The 22,507-nt window shown below is 43.1% G+C and overlaps 1 protein-coding gene across 5 annotated transcripts in view; it reads left to right on the top strand.

Annotated features, from left to right (window-relative positions):
* PIBF1 (progesterone immunomodulatory binding factor 1) overlaps nt 1-22,507 on the top strand; it is a 235,728-nt gene that overhangs the window by 142,683 nt on the left and 70,538 nt on the right. For all 5 annotated transcript variants that reach the window (XR_004966411.1, XM_036301811.1, XM_036301812.1 and 2 more), the window contains exon 13: nt 358-448. Coding sequence is in view for 4 of the 5 variants with exons in the window: in XM_036301811.1 (XP_036157704.1) it covers nt 358-448 (91 nt within the window). In the remaining variant the exon portion in view is untranslated. The remainder of the gene's footprint in view (nt 1-357; nt 449-22,507) is intronic.

Here is a 22,507-nt window from a genome sequence, read left to right as displayed (position 1 = left end):
AAGACATCCAATCTAATTAGCATATTACCCTTTTATTAGTATAGATAACATTTTCACTCAAAAAGGCTTTGAATCATTTAGAATAAAACATCTGTATTATTATGTTTTACAACAAGAAAACTTAACATGGCCTATGGTGTAATCCCTTATACCTTTTAAAAATAAATGGAACAAACCCAAGCAAGTATATACTTTAGGAAATATGCTTCTGCTTACAAATGGCCTGTTTGAGATTACACATTAGCCCTTTTTTAATGTTCTTATGTTTCCTAAGTCATTATTATGACCTCTTTTATTTTGCCATCCTTCTTAAGGGAAAAAAACTATTTCACATTATACACTTTTAATATTTTCCAGTTGAAAATGAAGATGAGGCTGAAAGGGTTCTTTTTTCCTATGGCTATGGTGCTAATGTTCCCACAACAGCCAAAAGACGACTAAAACAAAGGTAAAATCAATATATATTTGTTTTACTTACCTATTTGAGCTAAATGTAATTACATTATGCTTTTTGATAGTGTGCTGAGTTGTATGACAAAATAGTTACTTTCTTCTTAGTATGCATAAATATTCAATTCCTCACAAAATAAAACACAGTAGGTAATGCTCTTGTCTGCTTGGCTCAGTGGATAGAGGGTCAGCCTGCAAATGAAGGGTCCTGGGTTCCATTTCAGTCTGGGGCACATGCCAGGATTGTGGGCTCGATCCCCAGTAGGGGGCATGCAGGAGGCAGCTATCAATGATTCTGTCTCATCATTGGTATTTCTATCTCTCTCCCCCTCTCCCTTCCTCTCTGAAATCAATAAAAATATATTTTAAAAAAAAACAGTAATAATGATGTATTTTATGTATTTATAAGTGAGTTTAATGGTCAGTAGAGTAGAAGCATACTAGAGCCCTAACCGGTTTGGCTCAGTGGATAGAGCGTCAGCCTGCAGACTGAAAAGGTCCCAGGTTCGATTCCAATCAAGGGCATGTACCTTGGTTGCGGGCACATCCTCAGTAGGGGGTGTGCAGGAAGCAGCTCATCGATGTTCCTCTTTCATCGATGTTTCTAACTCTATCCCTCTCCCTTCCTCTCTGTAAAAAATGAATGAAATATATATATTTTTTAAAAGCATACTAGAATTTCTCTAAAATTAGATTCATGATGACTCCATTTTAATTTTATTTTCAGATTAACTTCAAGTGAATTACAAATGGTTTTGTACTAATAATTTTCAGTTAAAATTAATTAATTATGCTTTATGCTTTATTTTCCACTCTTTTTTTTTATTCACCTGCTTACATTCCTTAACATATACTTAAGAGAATAAAAGAGAGAGATCAAGATAGATGGAGATAATACAAATGTTGTAGATTAAAAGTATAAAAGACTTTGTAAAGACCAAGAAAATTTTTGAAAGATACATTAGTTATCTTGTGAGATATTACTTAAAGTACACTGAGAGAAAATTGTACCTATATTAATCAGTTTTCTAGTTGACCTAATACCTACCTCCTTTAGCTCGCCTGAATTCATCCTGCTTTACAAAAACATCTCACTCCCCCTTTCACTACCATTATCAAGTCTAATTGTTTCTACCAGACTTCTAAGCCCTTCCAAGTAGCCCACCTCTCCAGCCTTTTCTGCCTCTTTACACAGAATGAGAGTAGTATGTATCTCTGCCTTTAAACATCTGATTTCCTCATATTGTATACAAAAGAGCATTTCTCTTATCTCAGTAGCACTCATTTTTCCTATTATTTCTTCAGCTGGATGGAAAGTTCCTCAAGGTCAGCAACTACATCTTGTTCTTGTTTATTCCCCACTGTCTCTGCCTTGTAGATACCTAGTAGAATTGTCTCTTCATCTGAGTATTTGAGGACTCAAAGCTGCTTGTTTATCTTTTATTTTAGTATGAATTGATTTAAACCTTTAGAGACATTACACATTAAGAAAAACAATCCATCTTAACATCAGTACTTTTGTAGAAACTTTGAAAATGGCTCAGAGAATGAAATGTCTTTATGGCTATCTAATAAGATATAGACCATTTTATGAGAAGAGTTGCTTAAACTAAATACCTGAAAAATTTAGATCAAGTATAGATTACTAACAAGTATCAATTAGTAGTTGGACTGGTTCATTTTGTCTGATAAAGATACAAGTATTTCTGAATTATGTATTATTTGAAAAATGGGTTATAGTCCCATCACATTCCCTTTCTTTCCCAAGTCCCTCCAGAGATCACTAAAGATAATCTAGTATATTTTGTAATTTCCAGCATATCTCTCTTTTTTGAGTATTATGTTACCTAGGGAGAAATAAAAACGTACGTTTGTGGACAAGTGATTTCTTTATCAGTGGTAAATGATCGCTAAAATACTAAATATTGAAATTTGAAGGAAAAATTCCATTTTCTTCTCTATTTTAGCATCTGAATCCTTCAAAAGAAGCTTGTCACAGAAAAAAGAAAATGTTACTATTGTAAGCTTTCTTTCTTTAGCCCAAATACTGAGTTCCTCCAAAATTGAAAGCAAGTATTGCTTATTTTCTTAAAAATTTCCAAAACAGATATTAACTTCTTAAAATTTAGAGTGAAGATTTAAGGAACCACAACTGATTCATATTCCAATAATCTTAACTGTCCAAATATTTCTAAAGATTTTATCACTGAGCTATCTATGTGCCTTGAACAAGTGCCTAATGTGCATGCTATTAATATCTCCTACCAGCTGGTGCCAGACATTCTTCTAATGGTGAACCAGAGGGTTATTTTGAGGAAGTGCTTCTCAGGTCATCTAAACTGAGTGAAGGAAAAGTAAGTCTAGATATGCAAGGAGGACATTTATGCATTCCTTTGCCCATTCATTCAACAACTTTTATTGAGTGCCTACTGTATGCATAAAATTGACCAATGGCACAGAAGATCCCTGTTTAGGGTCTGGTGCATTTTTTAAGTTTACAAAGTCCATTTTTGATTTCTTATCGGATATTTGTAAAGAAGTCCATAGCTTTGTGCTCTGTTTAAATTAAGGTAAAAGCAATATATCCTTTGAGAAAATCTATATTTGGGATTAAAGCAATAGAAACTTGAGGTATATTATAAAACAGCTTAGTTAGAACAGCAAATGAAATATTTACATAATAAGGTTTTCATTATACCTCAGTTTATACCAAAATATATTAAAATTTCAAAAGAACTTATTTCCTGCTAGTACACAATATATTCTATTCATACTAAATTGGATTTGCATCTCATATATTCAACAACCAGTTTAGGTATTTTAGTATCATACCTAATTGGAGGGGATTACTTATTATAAAAATAATACATATTTATTTTAAAAAATTAGGAAAATCCTGGTAATTCTACTGTCTAAAGATATTATTCAAAAATGTATACAGATATATATTTTTTCCTACATACAGTGTAGAATTTTATTTTTTTCTTATAATTCTACCTTGAACATTTTATGTCATTGAATAGTCTTTAATAAGATAAATTTTATTGGTTATCCAAAACTTTAATTACTTAGGCCTTCTGTATTTGAGTGCCATATGCTGTTAATAAATTGGATAGCCATTGAAATTTTTCATTAGTTGCCTATTGCTACCCAAGCTATATTATGAAATTAAAATGAGAAAATGGATGCAAAGTTCACAGAGTGCCTGGCATAGAGTTCAGTAAATGTTAGTTTGTTATGCCAATTAATGTTTCTTAAAGTAAATTGCAGAGTTGATTTTTGAGCCAGTGTACAAAAATGTTAACTAGGCACAATTTGAGTTTTTATTTATAACAATTTTGTTTTAAATGTTAATGAGACTTCTTGAAATAATTAGTAGAGACACGCCCTGGACATGAAACTAGTTTTGAGATTCACTTTCTTTGTTATCAGTCAGTTTCTTTCTTTCTTTCTTTCTTTCTTTCTTTCTTTCTCTTTCTTTCTTTCTTTCTTTCTTTCTTTCTTTCTTTCTTCTTTCTCTCTCTCTCTCTCTCTCTCTCTCTCTCTCTCTCTCTCTCTCTTTCTTTTTATTGTTTAAAGTATTACAAATAGTAGTACATATGTCTCCTTTTATTACCCATTGACCTTCCCCCGGCCTCCCCTACCGCCCGCACATGCCCTCCCCCCGCCGCCCCCCCCACCCCAGTGTCTTGCGTCCATTGGTTATGCTTATATGAATGCATCCAAGTCCTTCGGTTGATCTCTTACCTCCCACCACCCCAACTTAAGACATACTGTAATGCCAATCTCCAATAAAGAAGTGGCAAAATTTGCTTTTCAAAATTCGTTTGCAAAATAATGCCCCAAAATGTCTGTTAAGCACATCATAATTAGTAAATAAGGTTAATCACATTTTGAAGTTTCAATAGAGATTGAACAATAAATATTATGTTAAACTCTTCTGAACAAGGTTGTGGAAAGTTGAAAGAGCTTACACAATTACAGAAGATTAAAATAAAATGGGCACTTCTTGACTTGACTAAACTTGAAAATCTGAAGTAATGTTTTTGTTTCGGTCATGATTACTTTGAAAACAGCAAACAAGATTTTCTGGTTACATGTTTTGGTTATGCTCTTTAACCTGGGTAACACCCAGGCACTAACATGGTCTTAGTATGTGCTTCACTATTTGTTTTCACAGATCTGAATGTGGAGACTTCTCTTCAGGTTTTTAAACCTTTCAATTTGCAAGATTAATACATACTGTAGACCTTTTATTTGGGTTTCTATCTAATTTTATAAAGAGCTTTAAGTTGAAATTTTCACAGTTGCCTGAGCTTCACAACAAAGGAAAAAATAAAGCTGGGGAAACTTTTATTTCCTCTGGGAAACTTATTTCCTCTAGCAAATTTTTGTGCATAACAAATATTTGTTTTCTTCGCCTTTGTTCTCATATGTACGAATTTTCATTTTTATCTTTAGGGAAAGCTGCACTTATTTCATATGAGTTGGTTTTAGGGCTAATCCTTTAAAAAGTTGATGCTGGTCTATTCATGATCAACTTGGAAGTTCAAACCTACAGAAGAAACTAGGGAAAGTCTCATATAACATAGATAATCAGCTTGTGACCTCCTGGCTCATAGGTTGATGCTCAACCACTGACCCACACCGGCCAGACAGATGCACCCTTTTTATGAATCTTTATTCATGCCAAGCTTATAGGGATAGAACTCTTACCTGCTAAAACTGAAAAATATATAAAGCCAAGTGTTCTTTCAGACCACATAACTAATTAGCAAGCATATAAATAAGTGTACTTGTTTATTTGGAGTTCTGATAATAGTAAGAACCATAGAAGGACTCGAGACAGACCATCAGTCCTCCATTATGCTTTGGCATCTGAGATATAAATAGAGGTCTGCCATGTTCACATTGGCTGGGCTAATTTTTATGAAATTGGATGTACTGACTGTTATTGACAGATCCAAGAGAATAACTTACATAAGAAGTAATGAGAGTGCTAAGAGTTAACACTTAGCAGAATAATTTTACCAGATAACAGGTGAAATTTTGGTTTCATATTTAAATACAAAACCATACTCTGTTGTACTAGATTCAGTTTATGTGAATCTTAATCTTTACAGGTAAAAATCACATGGTAATTAATAGAAGTGCAAAGAAGAATTGTGTGTTGTACCTACTTAATTGTCTCAGTAGAGAGCCTGTAAAAGCAGTGGTTTCTTGAGGAGTTCAATAGTTCTATACAAAAAGATAAGTAAATAACCTTTACTTATTTTCCCTGACTGTATCCATAGTTACTCATTATAAAGAATTTGGAAAGGATTTGTTTTTATTATATGTGAATTGTAGTTAAGGAGACATAAACTCCAATTGAGCAATTCATTTGTCTTGCTTTGAATTTCAATTAAACTAAACTCCTCCTCCTCGCTTCCAACTTCTAATATCTAAACAATTTCTAAACAGAATCCACCAAATCCCTGACCACAACAATATGCCACATTTAAAGATTTTGAAAGTTGGAACATGGAAGAGGTGAATTGGTATCTGTGACATTTGCCTTCTTCCCTTATTAACTTTGGGTATTTATTACTAGTTCAATGCTTAGATGCTGAGCATTAGTTGTACTTTAATATTGATACTCTGTAACCTTGGAATATGCTTTCTAGAAATATGTTCATCTGAACAAAATTTACTTAAAACAAATTCAATTAGAAAATATGTATTGAGTGTCCACTTTGTTCAATACACACTACAGGAGATCAGACCCTTCTCTTCACATAAGTTGCATCTATTGGGGGAGAAAAGATGAACACACATGAAAAAAATATCAAGAAACGTCCAAAAATATGTCATTTAGTGCTACACTGTGTTGGAGATGAATAGAGATCAGTGGATGCTAGTCAGAAATTGAAGAAGTGAACTTAAAGGGAGTCCTTAAGAAAAGGTGGGCTCTCAAGTAGTCGAATAACCTATCTTTAAGACTGCGGAACAGCAGAAGTATAGTGGAAGAAGCATACAAAACATATTTGTGGGACATTAAGTAAAGTAGACATTAGTGGAAAATAAGGTTGGCTCAGTTGAGATAATAGGAGGTCTAGATATTTTTAAATAATTTAGATGGAGAGTAGAATTAACCATGTAGGTAAGATTTGAAGTGGGTGGGGGAAGGATATAAATATCAACTCATTAAATAAGAATTACAAATATGTGACAAACATATATGAAGATGTTTAACCTCATGAATAAAGAACTTCAATAATATTCTATTGTTTATTTATAGGGTTAAAGATTGATGATGTCCAGTGTTGGTTAGGGTGTGAAGAAAACAGAGGTCTTATATAAAGTTCACTCATTCAATAGTTTATTACTGAATTATTGTACCAAGTATTATTCAAGGCATTTAGAATGCATTAGAGAACAGAATAAGTAAAAATTGCTGTACTTGGAGAATTGTATTCTAGTTCATGAGAATTTAAACTTGTACAATCTTTCAAGAGGAATGTTTGAAAAATTATAATTTATATGTGTTTTAACTCAGTCATAATGCTTTCTGAGGAAATAACAGTATAAGGAGTGGAAAGTTGTATGTATGCATTTATTTAGAACTTTCCATAGGCAAGCCACTGTTGTGAATGCTCTAATTTGTCTTTTCATTGATGAGTTCTTTATATTTTATGCGTACAAATCCCTTATTAAGATATATATTTTGAATTTTTTTCTCCCATTCTATGGGTTGTCTTTTCACTTTCTTGATGGTGTCTTTTGAAGCACAAAACTTTAATTTTGATGCAATCCAGTGTATTTAATTTTTCTTTTGTTGCTTGTGCTTTTAGTGCCATATCTGAGAATCCTCTAACAAATGCAAGTTAATGAGGATTTATTTCTCTGTTTTAGCTCTTATATTTAGGTCTTTGATTTACTTTTGAGTTAATTTTTTATATCGTGTGAAATAAGGGCTTTGTACTACTTTTAATGTAGCTACTAGAAAATTTTTTATTCTGTGTGTGGCTTATATTATACTAGAGGCCTGGTGCACAAAAATTTGTGCACTCGGGGGGGGGGGGGTGCCTCAGCCCGGCCTATGCCCTCTTGCAGTGTGGGACACCTTAGAGGATGTCCACCTGCTGGCTTAGGCCCGCTCCCTGGGTAATCAGGCCCAAGCTGGCAGTCAGACATCCCTCTGGCAGCCCAGCAGCCCTCAGGGGATGTCCACTTGCCAGTGGGGAGCAGGCCTAAGCTGCAGTCAAACATCCTTAGCACTGCTGAGGAGGCGGGAGAGGCTCCCACCACCACCGCTGTACTGGCAGCCATCAGCCTGGCTTGTGGCTGAGCAGAGCTCCCCCTGTGGGAGCACACTGACCACCAGGGGGCAGCTCCTGCATTGAGCGTCTGCCCTCTGGTGGTCAGTGTGTGTCATAGTGACCAGCCATTCCCAGTCATTCTGCTGTTAGGGTCAGTTTGCATATTACCCTTTTATTATATAGGCTAGAGGCCTGGTGCACAGGTGGGGGCCGGCTGGTTTGCCCTGAAGGGTGTCCCGGATCAGGGTGGGGGTCCTGCTGTGGTGCCTGGCCAGCCTGGGTGAAGGGCTGATGGGTGTTTTCAGGCTGGTCACACCCCCTTCAGGGTGGGGGTCCCCACTGGGGTGCCTGGCCAGCCTGGGTGAGGGGCTGATGGCTGTTTGCAGCTGATCACACCCCCTTCAGGGTGAGGGTCCCCACTGGGGTGCCTGGCCAGCCTGGATGAGGGGCTGATGGCTGTTTGCAGGCTGGACAAGCCCCCCACATTGGGGACCCTCAGCCTGTTTAATTTTTGTTACAATTAAACAAAAATGGTAAAAATGAGCAAAATGAGCAATTTTTTTCCTGATTATGTATATCAATGACTGCAGAAAGGCAGGTTGAATCAGAAGAAACATAGTCATTAATTCAATAAGATATTCACAAACACTTCCTTTTACAAACATTTACTAAAAGCATATAATCTATACAAGTACTAAGAATACACAATTTCGATCTGGAGGACCTAACATTCTATTGAGGAAGGTGGGCAAATAAAAAATTATTGTAGTGTGCTAAATGGTTTGAAAGGGCACACAGAAATAAATACCAATGCCCTTGGGTGAGGGACTGATGGCTGTTTTCAGGCTGGCCACACCCCCTTTAGGGTAGGGGGTCCCCAATGGGGTGCCTAGCCAGTCTGGGTGAGGGGCTGAGGGACATTTTCAGGCTGGCCAAGCCCCCAGGCAATGGAAGCTCCCAGCCTCTCCTTTTTTTTCTTTTTCTTTTTATTCTGGGGTTTATTTACCTTCTATAATTGAAACTTTGTTGCTTTTGAGTGGAGCTGAGAGCTGGTGGCAAGCTGGCTTCCTCCATCACTGGAGCAAGCAAGCCTCCTGCTTGCTTCAGCTCCGTGGCTGCCGGCCGCTATCTTGGTTGGGTTAATTTGCATATAGTCGCTCTGATTGTCTGGTGGGCATGTCTTAAGGCATAGCGAAAGTACGGTCAATATGCATGTTTGTTTATTAATAGGTAAGATTTCTATTGGACAAAATTGGCCTAGACCAGTGATCTCCAAACTTTTTTATGTGAATCCCTATTGGGGAAAAAATTGAGCATGCACCCACCAATAAATATATATTTATAGATTACATACTTAATATAATTATTAACATATTATAATTAACATATTGTGTACATTATAATATGGAACCTACACAGAAAATTAAAACTTAGAGATACATAATAGTAAAGTAAATGTAAACAATATTTTCCACACTTCAATGGATTATTTCTCCCATAACTACTTTTGGAGACCACTGGTCTAGATTATAACCTTAACCTTATCTAACTGCTTCAATTCTTCTTCCTTCTCTAAACCATCATCCATAATATTGATAAAGGACTCTCTCAAGTGCAGAGATGATCATATCATGCCTAGCAAACTGATGGATATAATTTAAACAACTTGTCATTCAAGGCCTTTCATCATATATCCCTCACTACGTGCCATATGTTTTATCCATCACTACCATACTGCTTACAGTTTTCTCCAGCATATCATTCTTATGCTTTTCCCTCTACCCAGGATGCTATTTCTCTGCTTCTTCACCAGATTAATGAGCATTGGTATTTATTTCTGTATGCCCTTTCAAACCATTTAGCACACTACAATAATTTTTTATTTGTCCACCTTACTCAATAGAATATTAGATCCTCCAGATTAAAATTGTGTATTCTTAGTACTTGTATAGATTATAGGCTTTTAGTAAATGTTTGTAAAAGGAAGTGTTTGTGAATATCTTATTGAATTAATGACTATGTTTCTTCTGATTCAACCTGCCTTTCTGCAGTCATTGATATACATGATCAAGAAAAAAATTGCTTATTTTGCTCATTTTTATCATTTTTGTTTAATTGTAAGTATTATAATGATCAAAAATTGTACTTCTTGTTTTTCCTGTGTGTTCTATATGCATAAATACATAATTTTTAAAGAAAAATCTTTACAATATTAATTTTTATTCTTGTTTTCTTTTTCTTTCTCTTTTTTTTTCCTTTTTGGTCCCCCATCAAGCATTAAGGGCTAAATGGGTTATTTAGAGCAACCTGAGACCTTAATATCATTTTTGATATATCTATAAGATGTGTTTTGCTAGTCTTAAACTGACTTGGAAGTGAATTTTTAAAACATGATCAATGGAACAGTTGGAGACCAATTGTACCAGTGTCTTTCACATTATAACCATTATGCATCATAAATAACATCAACATTCATAACAATAGGCACAGTCAAAAGTCATCCCCGCCCTAGCCGGCTTGGGTCAGTGGATGGAGCGGCTTGGCTCAGTGGATGGAGCGTCGGCCTGCGGACTGAAGGGTCCCAGGTTCGATTCCGGCCGAGGCCACATGCCTGGGTTGCGGGCTCGTTCCCCTGTGGGGGGTGTGCAGGAGGCAGCCCATCGATGATTCTCTCTCATCATTGATGTTTCTGTCTCTCTTTCCTTCTCCCTTCCTCTCTGAAATCAATAAAGAAATAAAGTCATTCCCATCAACACCAGTTCCTAGAAAATTTTTTCTCAATAAAATAATACTATAAGCTAGTAATCAGAACACTGTGGAATACATATAAGCCATTTTTAAAATCACCAGCTATCTTCCTGCTATTTACAGTTAATTTTTCTCATTCAGAATCTCCAACCAAAATCAGGGAAATTCTTAGTAGAAGGAGGTAGCCCTGATGTTAGGACTTAAGTACCAACATACCAAGAATTTCTTGAATTCAGTGGTTTATAGCACATGATATTTTGCATTGATAAGTGGTATCACACCATATTTGCATAAGAACATTATGCAGTTTCCAAACAAAACAAAAAGCACCTAAACCCTATGAGTTACTTAATATTTTTAAACTTGATGCCTCCAAGTTATTGAAGAAGTTCAGAAGGTTGGTAATGAATGACCTTTGAATCTCATTATTTTCTTGCATCCCCTTTCTTCCATTTCATCTTGTCAGGGCCAGCCTGACAGGGTTGAGCCAGGCTGAGGCAGGGAGGTGGGAATTGAGAAAAGAAAGAAAGACAGGAAAGCGGGGTTGGGAGGACCCCAGTTCTCTTGATGAACTGAAGCGAGTTTATTAGCTATACAATACTATTTATACACAACACACTGAATAGGAGGTCTGTCAAGAGGAATGTATTCTTTGTTCCTCTTAATCTCGAAGGGAGAGACACAACAGAAGGACAAGTTCTCAGTACAGCATATCTCAGTAAATAGTTACAGACTTCTTGGTAAGCCATGAAAGGCTGTTCTTATTCTACAAATGTTGCTCTCATTCTACTGATAATCGCCATCCAAACAAGTCTGGGAAAACTGTGTGGGTAAGGGTCCCAGCCTTGCTAGCCCCTTCAGGTGCAAGGACCTTGCCAGCTTACATCTGGCCCCCAACACATCTGTAACTGATTCTATGCAAGAACATTTGACTATGTTCATTTTTCTGTACTGAACATTACAAAAATGTGGTCTAGCCCTAGCCAGTTTTTCTCAGTGGATAGAGCATTGGCCACAGATGGAAGGACCCTGGGTTCAATTCCGATCAAAGGCATGTACCTCAGTTGTAGGCTCGATCCCTGGCCCTGGGAGGCAAACAATTGATGTATCTCTCTCATATCAATGTTTTTCTTTTATGTCTCTCCCCCTCCTTTCCACTCTCTCTAAAATTCAATGGAAAAATATCCTCAGGTGAAGATTAACAACAAAAAATATATATATATATATATATGTATATATATGTATATATATATATATGTATATATATATATATATATATATATATATATATATATATATACATACATACATATACACACACACACACATACACACACACTAGAGGCCCGGTGCACAAAGATTCATGCACTGGGTGGGCGGGGGCAGGGAGGTCCCCTCAGCTCGACCTGCACCCTCTCCAATCTGGGAGCCCTCTCCAATCCGGGAGTTTCTGTCTGTCTTTGCAATCATATGAGCGAATTGTCTGAGACCCCAACCCAGTTTGGTTTGTTGCTCACAGAATAATAGAGGCTTTTTTTTTTCTTTGCTCCATTAGTGGAGATTTCCTTGAAGTTTTAGGATATCTTCCCTTTAATTTTTCCTCGACACTCTGATTTAATTTATATCTCACCTTTGCTTTCCCTTCATTCCCCAACTGCAACAGTAACTTGCTCCAGGCTCACTTTGCTCACTTTGCTCTAGTGTCTAGGACAGTGATGGCGAACCTATGACACGCGTGTCAGAGGTGACATGCGAACTCATTTTTTTGGTTGATTTTTCTTTGTTAAATGGCATTTAAATATATAAAATAAATATCAAAAATAAAAATCTTTGTTTTACTATGGTTGCAAATATCAAAAAATTTCTATATGTGTCACCAGAGTTAAGTTAGGGTTTTTCAAAATGCTGACACGCCAAGCTCAAAAGGTTCACCATCACTGGTCTAGGAGATCCGTCTGCCACCAGAACTACAATTCCCAGCATTGCTGGTGCTCCCCGCACTCTGGGCTTCCACTTCCAGTCCTGGGGCTGCCACCAAAACTACTATTCCCAGAATTCCTGGTGCTCCCCATGCTCTGGGTTTTCCCTGATAGAGCCACATCCCCACAATCCTCTGGCTCTCCTGCTGTGCTCTCTGTCTGGTGACCGAGGGAGCTACGTCCCCCCCAAGGAAGCAACCGAGGGAGCCATGTCCCCCCAAGCTGCCAGCTCTCCCACTCTGCTCTGTGTATGCAAATTAACCCACCATCTTTGTGGGTTAATTTGCATACTCCTCATTGGCTGGTGGGCGTGGCTTGAGCATAGCAGATGGACGGTTAATTTGCATGTTTCTCTTTCATTATATAGGACTAGAGGCCCAGTGCACAAAAATTTGTGCACTGGCAGGGGGGAGGGGGGTATCCCTCAGCCTCACAGTCTGGGACCCCTTGGGAGATAATGACCTGCTGGCTTAGGCCCGCTCCCAGGTGGCAGAGGGCAGGCCCAATCCCTAGATGCCTGCCCCGCAGCCCCTGGTCAGGCTCAAAGCAGAGCCGATTGGGGAGTTGGGGCACCAGCCCCTATCATGCACAGAGCAGGACGGATCAGGAGGTTGCGATGCCACCCTCAGTCACGCTCAGGGTAGGGCCGATTGGGGGGTTGGGGTGCCGCCCCCTGTCACACTCAAGGCAGGGTTGATGGGGAGGTTGTGGCGCCACCCCTGTCACAGACAGAGCCGGCCGATCAGGGGTTTGGGGTGCTGCCCCCTGTCACGCACAGAGCAGGGCCCATCAGGGTGGTTGGGGCTCCATACACTATCACACACAGAGCAGGGTCGATCAAGGGGTTGGGGAGCTCCCCCCTGTCACCCACAGAGCAGGGCCGATCAGGGGGTTGGGGAGATCCCCCTGCCATGCACAAAGCAGGGCGGATCAGGAAGTTGCGATGCCACCCTAAGTCACGCTCAGGGTAGGGCCAATTGGGGGGTTGGGGCTCCAACCCCTGTCACATTCAATGCAGGGCCGATGGGGGGGTTGTGGCTCCACCCTGTCACACAGAGAGCAGGGCTGATCAGAGGACTGGGGAGCTCCCCCCTATCAGGCACAGAGCAGGGCCGATCAGGGGGTTGGGGCGCCTTCCCCTGTCATGAACAGAGCAGGGCGGATAGGGAGGTTGTGACCCCGCCCTCTGTCACACACGGAGCCGCAGGGCAATCAGGGGGTTTGGGCGCTGCCCCCTGTCACGCTGCTCCAGGGGCCAGGAGGTCTCACGGCTCCTCTAATCCCAGTGCTGGGAGGCCTCGCAGCTCCGCTTGACACCAGGGCAGTGAGGCTTCGCAGCTCCCCTGATCCCGGTGCTGGAAGGCCTCGCAGCTCCACTGATTCCGGTGCCAGGAGGCCTTGCAGCTCCGCTGATCCCAGGTTCGGGAGGCCTCGGGGCTCTGCTTATCCCAGACTGGGAGGTCTCGCAGCTCCACTGATCCCGGTGCCGGGAGGCCTCGCGGCTCCGATGATCCTGGTGCTGGGAGGCATATTACCCTTTCACTATATAGGATAGAGGCCTGGTGCACGTGTGGGGGCCGGCTGGTTTGCCCTGAAGGGTGTCCCGGATCAGGGTGGGGTTCCCCACTGGGGTGCGTGGCCAGCCTGAATGAGGGGATGATGGCTGTTTTCAGCTGGTCACAGCCCTTTCGGGAGGGGGTCCCCACTGGGGTGCCTGGCCAGTCTGGGTGAGGGGCTGAGGGCGGTTTTGAGGCTGGCAGGTGACTGAAGCTCCCAACCTCTCTTTTCTTTTTTCTTTTTTATTCTGGGATTTTATTTACCTTCTATGCCTGTCACTGGAGCTGAGAGCCGTCTTTAGCTCTGAGGCTCGGCTCCCGCTCTGAGACCTCAGCTGCTGAAAGCAGGTTTCTGGACTTTGTTTACCTTCTGTATTTGAAACTTTGTTGCAACTCCAGCTCTGAGATCCCGGCTGACTGAAAGCAGGGTTTTGTTAAGCTTCTATATTTGTAACAATGTTTCTTAGAGAGCAGCTCAGAACCCAGCAGGCAGGCGGGGAACCTGGCTTCCTCCATCACTGGAGCAAGGAAGCCTCCATGTTCGCGTCAGCTGCCTGGCTGCTGGCCGCCATCTTGGTTAGCAGTTTATTTGCATATCTCGCTGATTAGCCAATGGGAAGCGTGTCGGAGGTTTCTCTTTTATTAGATAGAACTAGAGGCCCGGTGCACAAAAATTTGTGCACTCGGCGGGGGGAGGAGGTCCCTCAGCCCAGCCTGTGCCCTCTCGCAGTCTGGGACCCCTCGGGAGATAACGACCTGCTGGCAGAGGGCAGGCCCAATCCCTAGGTGCAGCCCCTGGTCGGGCTCAGAGCAGGGCCAATTGGGGAGTTGGGGCGCCGCCCCCTGTCATGCACAGAGCAGGGCAGATCGGGAGGTTGCGATTCCACCCTCAGTAATGCTCAGGGTAGGGCCGATTTGGGGGTTGGGGCCCCGCCCCCTGTCACACTCAAGGCAGGGTCGATGGGGAGGTTGCGGTGCCACCCCGTCATGCACAGAGCAGGGCCAATCAGGGGGTTGGGGCTCTGCCCCCTGCCACGCACAGAGGAGGCCCCATCAGGGGATTGGTGCGCTCCCCCCTGTCACGAACAGAACAGGGCGGATCAGGGGGTTGGGGGGTCACCCTCTATCACCCACAGAGCAGGGCCGATCAGGGGGTTGGGGTGCTGCCACTGTCACACTCAGGGCAGGGCCGATGGGGAGGTCATGGCTCTACCCCATCACACACAGAGCAGGGCCCGTGGGGGTGGGGGGTGGTTTGGGGCGCTGCCCTCTATCACCCACAGAGCAGGGCCGATCAGGGGGTTGGGGAGCCGCCACTCTCACACGCAGGGCAGGGCCGATGGGGAGGTTATGGCTCTACCCCGTCACACACAGAGCAGGGCCCGTGGGGGTGGGGGGGTTGGGGCGCCGCACCCTGTCACACACAGAGCAGGGCCAATCAGGGGGTTGTGGCCCCGCCCCCTGTCACACACAGAGCCGCAGGGCGATGTGGGGGTTTGGGCGCTGCCCCCTGTCACACTGATCCCGGTGCCGGGGGGCCTCTCAGCTCCGCTGATCCCCGTGCTGGGAGGCCTTGCGGCTCTGCTGATCCCGGTGCTGGGAGGCATATTACCCTTTTATTATATAGGATAGTGGCCTGGTGCATGGGTGGGGGCCAGCTGGTTTGCCCTGTAAAATGTGCTGGATCAGGGTGGGGGTCCCCACTGGGTGCCTGGCCAGCCTGGGTGAGGGGATGATGGCTGTTTGCGCCTGGTCACAAACCCTTCAGGGTGGGGGTCCCCACTGGGGTGCCTGGCCAGTCTGGGTGAGGGGCTGAGGGCTGTTTTCAGGCTGGCGGGTGACTGAAGCTCCCAACTGCTCCTTTTTTTCTTTTTTCTTTTTTATTCTGGGCCAGCTTTAGCTCTGGCTCCTGCTCTAAGGCCTCTGCTGCTGAAAGCAGGTATCTGGTTTGTTTGGGTTCTGTAGTCGAAACACTGTATCAACTCCAGCTCTGAGATCCCTGCGGCCGAAAACAGATTTCTGGGGTTTTGTTTAGCTTCTGTATTTGTAACTATGTTTCAAACTGCAAGCTCAGAGGCCGGCAAGGCAGGCGGGGAACGTTGGTTTCCTCCGTCACTGGAAACAAGCAAGCCTCATGTTACCTTCAAGCTGCCGGGCTGCCGGCCGCCATCTTGGCTGGCAGTTAATTTGCATATCTTGCTGATTAGCCAATTGGAAGGATAGCAGACATACGCTAATTACCATGTTTCTCTTTTATTAGATAGGATGGTCTATCCCAGGGGTGGGCAAACTTTTTGACTCGAGGGCCACAATGGGTTCTTAAACTGGACCGGAGGGCCGGAACAAAAGCATGGATGGAGTGTTTGTGTGAACTAATATAAATTCAAAGTAAACATCATTACATAAAAGGGTACGGTCTTTATTTTTTTTTAGTTTTATTCATTTCAAACGGGCCAGATCTGGCCCCCAGGCCGTAGTTTGCCCACGGCTGGTCTATACTTTCAAGATAACGTCATTGAGAAATTACTATGTACAGAAAGACCCTAATGCTGAGCTTTGTGGGAGACAAAGATGAAAAGACTTATTCCTAACACTTGTGAAGGATGAGAGATAATCCTATCTAATAAAAGAGAAACATGGTAATTAGCGTACGTCCGCTACCTTCCCATTGGCTAATCAGGGTGATATGCAAATTAACTGTCAGCCAAGATGGCGGCCGGCAGCCAGGCAGCTTGAAACTAACATGAGGCTTGCTTGCTTCAGTGACGGAGGAAACCAACATTCCCCACCTGCTTTGCCGGCCTCTGAGCTTGCAGTTTGAAACATAGTTACAAATACAGAAGCTAAACAAAACCTCAGAAACCTGCTTTCAGCAAGCCGGGATCTCAGAGCTGGAGTTGATACAGTGTTTCGATTATAGAACCCAAACAAACCAGATACCTGCTTTCAGCAGGAGAGGCCTCAGAGCTGGAGTCAGAGCTAAAGCTGGCCCAGAATAAAAAAAAAAGAAAAAAAGGAGCAGTTGGGAGCTTCAGTCACTTGCCAGCCTGAAAACGGCCCTCAGCCCTCACCCAGACTTTCCAGGCACCCCAGTGGGGACCCCCACCCTGAAGGGTGTGTGACCAGCTGCAAACAGCCATCATCCCCTCACCCAGGCTGGCCAGGCACCCAGTGGGGACCCCCACCCTGATCCAGGACACCCTTCTGGGCAAACCAGCTGGCCCCCACTCGTGCACCAGGCCTCTATCCTATATAGTAAAAGGGTAATATGCCTCCCAGAACCAGGATCAGTGGAGCCGCAAGGCCTCCTGGCATGGGGATAAGCATGACAGGGGACAGCACCCAAACCCCCTGATCGCCCTGCGGCTCTGTGTGTGACAGGGGGCAGGGCCACAACCTCCCTATCTGCCCTGCTCTGTTTGTGACTGGGGACGGCGCCCCAACCCCCTGATCAGCCCTGCTCTGTGCCTGATAGTGGGGAGCTCCCCAACCCCTTGATTGCCCTGCGGCTCTGTGTGTGACAGGGTGCGGCACCCCAACCCCCTGATCGGCCCTGCTCTGTGTGTGACACGGTGCGGCGCCCAACCCTCCCACCCCCACGGGCCCTGCTCTGTGTGTGACGGGGTAGAGCCATAACCTCCCCATCGGCCCTGCCCTGCGTGTGAGAGTGGCGGCTCCCCAACCCCCTGATCGGCCCTGCTCTGTGGGTGATAGAGGGCGGCGCCCCAACCCCCTGATCCACCCTGCTCTGTGTTCAACAGGGGGCGGTGCCCCAACTCCCCTATCGGCCCTACACTGTGAGTGACAGGGGGAGCTCCCCAAACCCCTGATTGACCCTGCTCTGTGCGTGATAGGGTACGGAGCCCCAACCCTCCTGATGGGCTTTGCTCTGTGCGTGACGGGGTAGCACCGCAACCTCCCCATCGACCCTCCCTTGAGTGTGACAGGGGGCCCCAACTCCCCAATCGGCCCTGCTCTGAACCCGACCAGGGGCTGCACCTAGGGGTTGGGCCTGCCCTCTGCCACCCGGGAGCAGGCCTAAGCCAGCAGGTCGTTATCTCCCTAGGGGTCCCAGACTGTGAGAGAGCACAGGCTGGGCTGAGGGACCCCCCTCCCCCCCGAGTGCACAAATTTTTGTGCACCGGGCCTCTAGTAAAAATATAAGATACCATCAAGGTTTTAAATTAGCCAAAAAAACCCACAAAGCTTATGATTGAAAATACAGATATGCAAACATATAATCTAATCAACAGATTTAAAATGTTGATGTGATATAAAATTAGAATTAAGACTCATTTTGCTTGTAGAGATCTTATTTTAGATCGAATTTTAGAGAAATTGGTACATTTTTTGTTGGTGGTGGTAATGTTGTTAATCCTCACCCAGTGTTATTTTCCATTGACTTTTAGAGAAAGTGGAAGGGAGGAGAGAGACAGAGAGAGAAACATTGATGTGAGAGAGACACATTGATTGGTTGCCTCCGGCACTCTCCCCTACCTGGGGCTGGGATCAAGCCTGCAACTGAGGTACATGCCCTTGACCAGAATTTCACCAAAGACCTTCCAGTCAGCAGGCCGATGCTCTCTAACCACTGAGCAAACCAGTGGTGGCAGAATTCAGTATATATATTTTTTTTGTTCTTTTTTTTTTAAATTAAATCTTTATTCAGATTATTACAGTAGGTCCTCTTTTTTCTCCCAATAGCTTCCCTCCACTCGGTTTCCACCCCACCCTCTGCCTTTACCCCACCTCCCCCACTGTCCTCATCCATAGGTGTACGATTTTTGTCCAGTCTCTTCCCGCACCCCCCACACTCCTTTCCTCCCTGAGAATGGTCAGTCCACTCCCTTTCTGTGCCCCTGCTTCTATTATATTCACCAGTTTATTCTGTGCATCAGATTATTTATTCACTTGATTTTTAGATTCACTTGTTGATAGATGTGTATTTGTTGTTCATAATTTGTATCTTTACCTTTTTCTTCTTCTTCCTCTTCTTAAAGGATACCGTTCAGCATTTCATATAATACTGGTTTGGTGGTGATGAATCCCTTTAGCTTTTTCTTATCTGTGAAGCTCTTTATCTGACCTTCAATTCTGAATGATAGCTTTGCTGAGTAAAGTAATCTTGGTTGTAGCTTCTTGCTATTCATCACTTTGAATATTTCTTACCACTCCCTTCTGGCCTGCATAGTTTCTGTTGAGAAATCAGCTGACAGTCTTATGGGTACTCCTTTGTAGGTAACTGACTGTTTTTCTCTTGCTGCTTTTCAGATTCTTTGTCTTTTGCTCTTGGCATTTTAATTATGATGTGTCTTGGTGTGGTCCTCTTTGGATTCCTTTTGTTTGTGGTTCTCTGTGCTTCCTGGACTTGTAAGTCTATTTCTTTCACCAGGTAGGGGAAGTTTTCTGCCATTATTTCTTCAAATAGGTTTTCAATATCTTTCTCTCTCTCTTCTTCTGGCACCCCTATAATTCAGATGTTGGTACACTTGAAGCTGTCCCAGAGGCTCCTTACACTATGTGATATTTTTGGATTCTTTTTTCTTTTTGTTTTTCCAGTTGGGTGATTTTTGCTTCTTCGTATTTCAGGTCTTTGACTTGATTCTTGTGATCCTCTAGTCTGCTGTTGGAACTCTGCATAATATCCTTTATTTCAGTCAGTGTATGCTCAATTTCTAGTTGGTCCTTTTTCATAACCTCAAGGGTCTCACTAGATTTCTTGAGGGTCTCACTAAATTTATCAGCGGTTTCTAGAAAATTCTTGAAAAACCTTATAAACATGGTTTTGAACTCTATATCCAGTAGCTTGCTTTCCTCCATTTCTGTCATTTGTGACCTGTTTCTTTGTCTCCACCTTTGTATGCTTCCCTGTGTTGATAGAGTGACTTTCTGTGCTAGGTGTCCTATAGGGCCCAGTGGCTCAGCCTCCCCAATTACCTGAGGTGGACACTTTTGTTGCACCCTTTGTGGGCTTTGTGCACAGTCTTGTTGTAGTTAAGCCTTGATTGTTGTAGATATCACTGGGAGGAATTGACCTCCAGGCCAATTGGTTGTGACAATCAGCTGTGTCTACAGTGGGAGAACTTCTGTGCTAGAGACACCCTTATGGGGCAGGACTTGTTTCAATGGGGCTTTGGTGCTCACTGAGCCTGCCCCCTAAGTGTGTCCTTTATGGATCTGAGGAGTTGTAATCTGGATGGTCCCACTCTGACCACTGGGTACACTGGCTCTTGGATCTCTAAGGAGGTGCTAATTTAGCCTCTGCCTGAGGCTACCCAGCAGGAGCTATGGAGAGATCTGCAGATTCCTCTTCTTTTGGGGGGGTTTGGAGGTGCCCAGATGAGGCCCAGCTGTGAAGCAATGCAAGCTGCTGTGCGGCCTTGGGCCTTCTTTTGGATGTTCTGGGTCTCTCTGACCCAGCTGCAGGTAGTTAGGTAATTTTAGATTGCAAAGGGCCAGGCCATTCATATGCAAAAGCCTCTGCACACAGCTTGGCGGGGGCAGGGTCTCAGGGAATCAACAAGGCGGAGAAAACAGCTATGGCTGATCCTCAGCCCTGCCCTAAGAGGTCCCGGGTCTCAGTGTCCTAGTAATCGCTGCAAGCACCTCTGAGAGAAAGCCGCCCTCGAGTTCCAACCGATGCCAGACAGTCCAGTTTCTCCCCGTATGTCCCCAGAGACTCGCCCGGCCGGAGCTGGAGTTCAGAGCAGTCAGGAGCTTGTGTCTCCCTCCCGATTGAAAGAGACAACCCTGTCCTCAGTTGCCAGCCCTTTCCGTGTGCACCTCCGTACCTCTGCACTTTACTTCTGCACCTCCTCTGAGTCTCAGTGTGTTTTTCTCTTTCCTTCTAGTTGTAGAATTTCCACTCAGCCAGCTTTCCTGTGGTTCTGGGTGATGTCTGTTTTGTCTTTTAGTTGTATTTTTGAAGTGGTTGTGCGAGGCAGCAGTTTCTGGTGTTTACCTATGCCGCCATCTTGGTTTTTCCCCAGAATTTCGTATATTTTATATTGGGGGATAGAAAATGGGTATCCAAAAACTGTAAATACCTTAAAAATCTGTAAAGGAAAAAAGTAGATTAGTGGTTCCGTAGGTCTGGGCAGGGAGGATGGGGAGTGACGCTAATGGGTACAAATTTTCTTGGAGGCTAATAAAAATGTTCTAAAGTTATAGTGATAGTTGAACAATTTTAAATATACTAAATACCACTGAACTGTACACTTTATTTTTTTAATATATTTTATTGATTTTTTACAGAGAGGAAGGGAGAGGGATAGTTAGAAACATCAATGAAAGAGAAACATCAATCAGCTGCCTCCTGCACACCCCCTACTGGGGATGTGCCCACAACCAAGGTACATGCTCTTGACCGGAATCAAACCTGGGACTCTTCAGTCCACAGGCTGACGCTCTAGCCACTGAGCCAAACTGGTCAGGTGAACTGTACACTTTAAATGGTTTGACTTCATGGTATATAAATTACATATCAATAAAACTTTATATCAATAAAGCTATTTTTTATAAAAAAGTGATTTTTTTAAAAAAAACAGGGACTATGTCTTTTTCATCTCTAACTTTAGCTAATTACTAAGACAAAATCATATGCCAGTTGAAAAGATAGAAACTTAGATGTGAGCATATCTAAATATGTACCTAATTTACTATATGAATTTTTACCAGACCTCATCTTTTTTATTTGGAAAAACAAGAACAAGTTCTTAGAAATAGGTGTGTAAGATGATACTTAGCATTATTTTAGAGTTTTGTCTGCATTTCTTTATCTGATGTTAGAAAATACTAGACTTACATCTCAAAGGGAAGATGGGGATAGGGGTGGGAGGTGGAGAGGGATTAACAAAAGAATTTATATGAATACTAGAGGTCTGATGCACAAAATTCATGTAAGAGTAGGCCTTCCTTCCCCCGCCTGCTGGCACCAGCTTCCCATCTGGCACCCAGGAGCCAGGCTTCCCTCGCAGCCCTGGCTTAGTCTGGAAGGTCATCCGGAAGGACGTCTGGTCTAATTAGTATATTATGCTTTTATTATAGATATGCATAACTCCATGGGCATAGACTATAGTGTGGTGAAGGCCTGGGGAGGGGGCAGGGATAAGTAGAGAGGATCAATGGTGGGGGAAGGCAAATGTAATACTTTTAACAATAAAGATAATTTTTTAAAAATACAATGACCCTGACCGGTTTGGCTCAGCGGATGGGGCGTTGGCCTGGGGACTCAAGGGTCCCAGATTCGATTCCGGTCAAGGGCTTGTACCTTGGTTGCGGGCACATCCCCAGTGGGGAGTGTTCAGGAGGCAGCTGATCAATGTTTCTCTCTTTATCGATGTTTCTAACTCTCTGTCCCTCCCCCTTCCTCTCTGTAAAAAATCAATAAAATATATTTTTAAAAAAAACTAAAGGTAACATAACTTTAAAGGTTACACTCAGTACAATAGACATTTTTCATTTTTTTTAAAAA

The sequence above is a fragment of the Myotis myotis genome, unplaced genomic scaffold, assembly GCF_014108235.1.
Source record: "Myotis myotis isolate mMyoMyo1 unplaced genomic scaffold, mMyoMyo1.p scaffold_m19_p_3, whole genome shotgun sequence".
Classification (NCBI taxonomy): Eukaryota; Metazoa; Chordata; class Mammalia; order Chiroptera; family Vespertilionidae; genus Myotis; species Myotis myotis.
Note: the sequence above shows the minus strand (reverse complement) of the source record. Positions and strands in the feature narration are given on the sequence as shown.